We start from the raw sequence: 3,743 nt of genomic DNA, 5'->3' as shown, positions 1-3,743 counted from the left end.
CCTCTGTCCCTCGTCATCCCCACCACAACCGTAATCCACAACCTATTTAGGCAACGCGCGTAAACAATTGCCACAAGATAAACATGTTATTCAACCCAGCCAAGAATCGTTACGATTTTTCGTATCGACGATAAGGACCGTCAAAAACGTTATCGCGTCTAGCTTTCTTCTCGCTGATAGATACCACAGTTATTAATACTCAAAGGCACGACGCGGTCGAGCGACAAATGAAATGTTGGAATAAAAAAAAAAATGTAAATTATAAAATCTCATTACTCACCGTCTCGACTCATGCCGACAGCGATGCACTTCTTGAGGCGGCAGTACTGGCAGCGATTCCTGTTGATGCGCAGAATGCTGCACTGTTGATTCTTGGTGCAGGGCCGATACTGTATCTTTTGCTGAATACTCCTCCGGAAGAAACCCTGCGAATCACCAGCAAATCCCTCGTCAGTTTGACTGTCGCTATCCGAGGACGATCCCGACGAGCAATCATTCCCCGTACGCGGGGCGGCCAGGTCACATTCGCACAAGCACCCCATGAAAATTCCTCGCTCGCCAAATCCCTTTGCAAATAAAGTCAATCGTCGAGTTCGCGCGATATACGAATCACTGTGATTAATCGCGAACTGTAAAATCTTCAAATTCACACAAACTATTACGTGTCTCTGTTGATCGTCCTATCCCCACCCGTTGCTCTCTCTCTCTCTCTCTCTCCCGTCGCAAAAGTCACACCAAGTTATATCACACGGTATCTTCAGCTGTCGCCGCCATACACAGCGGACACAACAAAACAAGAGCGAGTTTAGATAACCGTAAACACCGCGTCGGAACTTCCCAACCGAACGGACAGTCCAAAACGTGCGTTCCGGCAGACAACGTGGAGGCTCGTTCGAACAACAGTATATATATATATATGTTTGTACAATTGCTTTAAGATCGTCGTACGCGAACGGCGTATCGTGGCACAACGAACGTAGACGGCGTGAGAGATACTTTGTAAAGGCAACCGTTTCTATCGAGGCTTGGCTGTGGACTGGCTCTCTCTAGCACAGAGAGCATAGAGCCTCGGCACATTGGCTTTGGTTCGCAGGGTGGGGATCCCTCTGACCCAATTCCCGGACGTTCACCCGCGGCAGCAGTTCACCGCGTGAAAGTGAGAGTCCCTATGACGAGTGTGTCTCGCTCCTACCGACGCGAATAGGCGGGTTATCGGCCTCTCTCGTGCTGCCGCGACTAAGCGCCTCCGAGCGCTCTACTAACGGGTTCCTGGCCGTCTTGTAGGCTCCACCCCCTTGCTTCCCCGCTCCACCCCCGGCCTACCTAAGGATACGCGCGTCCCCTGTGGTTCCCCCGACCCCCCCTCCTGCCACCCCTCGGCCACATCATTGCCAACTCGGTAAAAGGCCCGTTCCCCACCCACTCACGAATAACACAAATAACTAGTAGGTTCGCGACTCACGGCTGAGACCTCTTTTTCCGTGTCACCCTGGTAATTACTTCATTCGAGCAACGTATAGGGCATCTCTTTTCTTTTCAACGATACGACCATAGCCTGATGTCACATGGTACGAAAAAGTACGGTAAACGGCTTTTAGGTTGGTAGGAAGTGCCTCGTGGTTGCTGTGATATTTTTTTTTTGTTTTCTACGAGCATCGTCGGAATTCCCCCTTTGGTTGGCACTGGTGTGTACGCCCCTGGCCCCTCTACGTCCCTTACCCAGAGCCTGTCCGCTATGACAGATATACGTGCGGACTCGGAGCTGCTGCTATCGGTCAACGACCGGGAGGGCTCGCGAACCCGGGACGTTACGTAACGCGAAAAACGTTGTCACTGGGTGAGTGAGTTGCGCTCGCGCATGCGCGCCACGAGGCACGCAGGCAACCGACGGCCTCGAAGAAGTGCGCCAATGGGGAATTGATGCACGTACGCGCGTAGCGGTGCGGGAACCTCGAGTGAGACTGGCCCAGGGTCTGACGTCAGACACGCGACCTCGCCTACCTCAACTTCCGTGCAGCGAGCGAGAGCGAGGTACCGTTGCATCTGCTGCGCGAGGAGATGCTCGGCACTTCCGATTGGTCGCTGTGCTATCCGATACGTGTATCGGAGCCAGACGATGAATTCGTCTAGCGCAGAGTCGGCATCCGAGTGGATCTCGAGCTTGGGCCAGGTCCAGGGAGACCAGGTCAGAGACCTACCCTACCGGCCTGAGAAACCATAAGAGCTCCAAGGGATACCCTAATCAGAATCAATCCAGTGATTCAGGCCCCCCCCGAGGTCCCTGACTATGGTGTCCCAGGTACATTCGTTATTTATACGATCAATTCGAGGTGCCCAGGCGAGGGCAGCAACCCCGTTCGAAGCCAGAGAGGGGTGGCGGCGCAAGTGGAGCCGGGAGGTTGCAGTACATCGATCCCGACCAGCGTGCATTCCCCTTGTCCAGGTCAGTAGAGGGCGAGAACGCCTTTGCAGTCACGTAGAGAGACCGCGAGTCCGCGCATGCGCGACTATCCGTGTCACTGGGAACCTTCTAGACGCGTATCAACGAAAGTCAGGCATTCTATTGTTTTCTTTCCTTTCCACGAGGTTCCTGCCCGATCGGACCACGAATCCGTGGATCCAGGGTACCGTGGACCCACCTAGGTGCAGCGCTGCCAGTGACAATGCGACGCGTGCACCTAGTCCACCTAGTCCACCCTGGGATCCTCACCGTGACAGCCACAATATGAAGATCGCGCACACGGGCAAGTCGTGTGGGATACGCGATGTGGCCGCGAGAGGGCAACGACCGGAGCGCCGCGTGCGACTCGGCGTGCCTCCTGGTGGGGCTATCAGGGTAGCCCGGAGTGAGGGCTCGGAGTCTTCGCGTAGAGAGGGTAACGAGAGTAGAGTGGGGTGTATAGCCAGCCCAGTTGTCAAGAGAAGGAACGACGATAGAAGTAACAGGAGGAACGGCACCGAACGGTGTAACGGTGACGTACGTAGCTCCCTCGGCTGCGCATGCGCACAGTCGAACCACCGTGGCGCTCCGCTCCGCCTCTCCTCTCTTTCTCTCTCTCACTCTCTCTCTCGCTCTTCTCTCTCTCTCTCTCTCTCTCTCTCTCTCCCTCTCTCTCTCTCTCCACCCCCTACCTCCTTTACTCGCTCCTGCACTCTCTCGCTCGCCGAGGGCATTAACCCGCGCAGCACTACGGCCCTCAAGAATTTGCTAGTACGGGAGCTAGATACCTATCTCCATTTACGCTACGCTACACTACGCTGTGCTACCCCCGACGATGGCTGCTATCACTGATCTCGGACTACGTTTTACGTTTACCATACCTCAATGATATTTGGCTGGAACGTCCGTCCAAGCATGGGGTACCACGTTGTCGATTTCTTACGTGGACCTCGGAGGTCGAAGGTGTTCGAACTCGGGCAAGGGAAGAAGAATCGAGAGGATCTCAGTCCGGTGCCGATAACAACCATGGGAATCTCTCGGTGCTTATCTGGAAAGTTCCGTAGATACCCAGCGCCACGGAACACCTACCACAATAATAAGCCGTTGACCCGATTCTAAAGTAGATGCACCGGGGTCAGTAACCCCTCGAGTACCGAAATACCCGCGCAATCAAATGAAAATGAGATCACGACTCGTTACGACATCAAAAGTGGCGGGTGTGGTGGGTAGCGGGGGTAACGGAGCTGACGTAACTGGCCCGAGGGGTCACTGACCCCGGGGTTAACGTACCCCCCCCCCCCGG

General features: G+C 54.8%; 1 protein-coding gene across 4 annotated transcripts in view; it reads right to left on the bottom strand.

Moving 5' to 3' along the window:
- Positions 1 to 3,743, bottom strand: part of LOC107272499 (nuclear hormone receptor E75) — an 89,219-nt gene that overhangs the window by 6,413 nt on the left and 79,063 nt on the right. For all 4 annotated transcript variants that reach the window (XM_015749705.2, XM_015749704.2, XM_025089761.1 and 1 more), the window contains exon 3: positions 281 to 425. In XM_015749705.2, the coding sequence (XP_015605191.1) occupies positions 281 to 425 (145 nt within the window). The remainder of the gene's footprint in view (positions 1 to 280; positions 426 to 3,743) is intronic.

The sequence above is a fragment of the Cephus cinctus genome, unplaced genomic scaffold, assembly GCF_000341935.2.
Source record: "Cephus cinctus unplaced genomic scaffold, Ccin1 Ccin1_scaffold1184, whole genome shotgun sequence".
NCBI lineage: Eukaryota > Metazoa > Arthropoda > Insecta > Hymenoptera > Cephidae > Cephus > Cephus cinctus.
The sequence above is the reverse complement of the archived record's forward strand: the minus strand, read 5'-3'. Positions and strand labels throughout refer to the sequence as shown.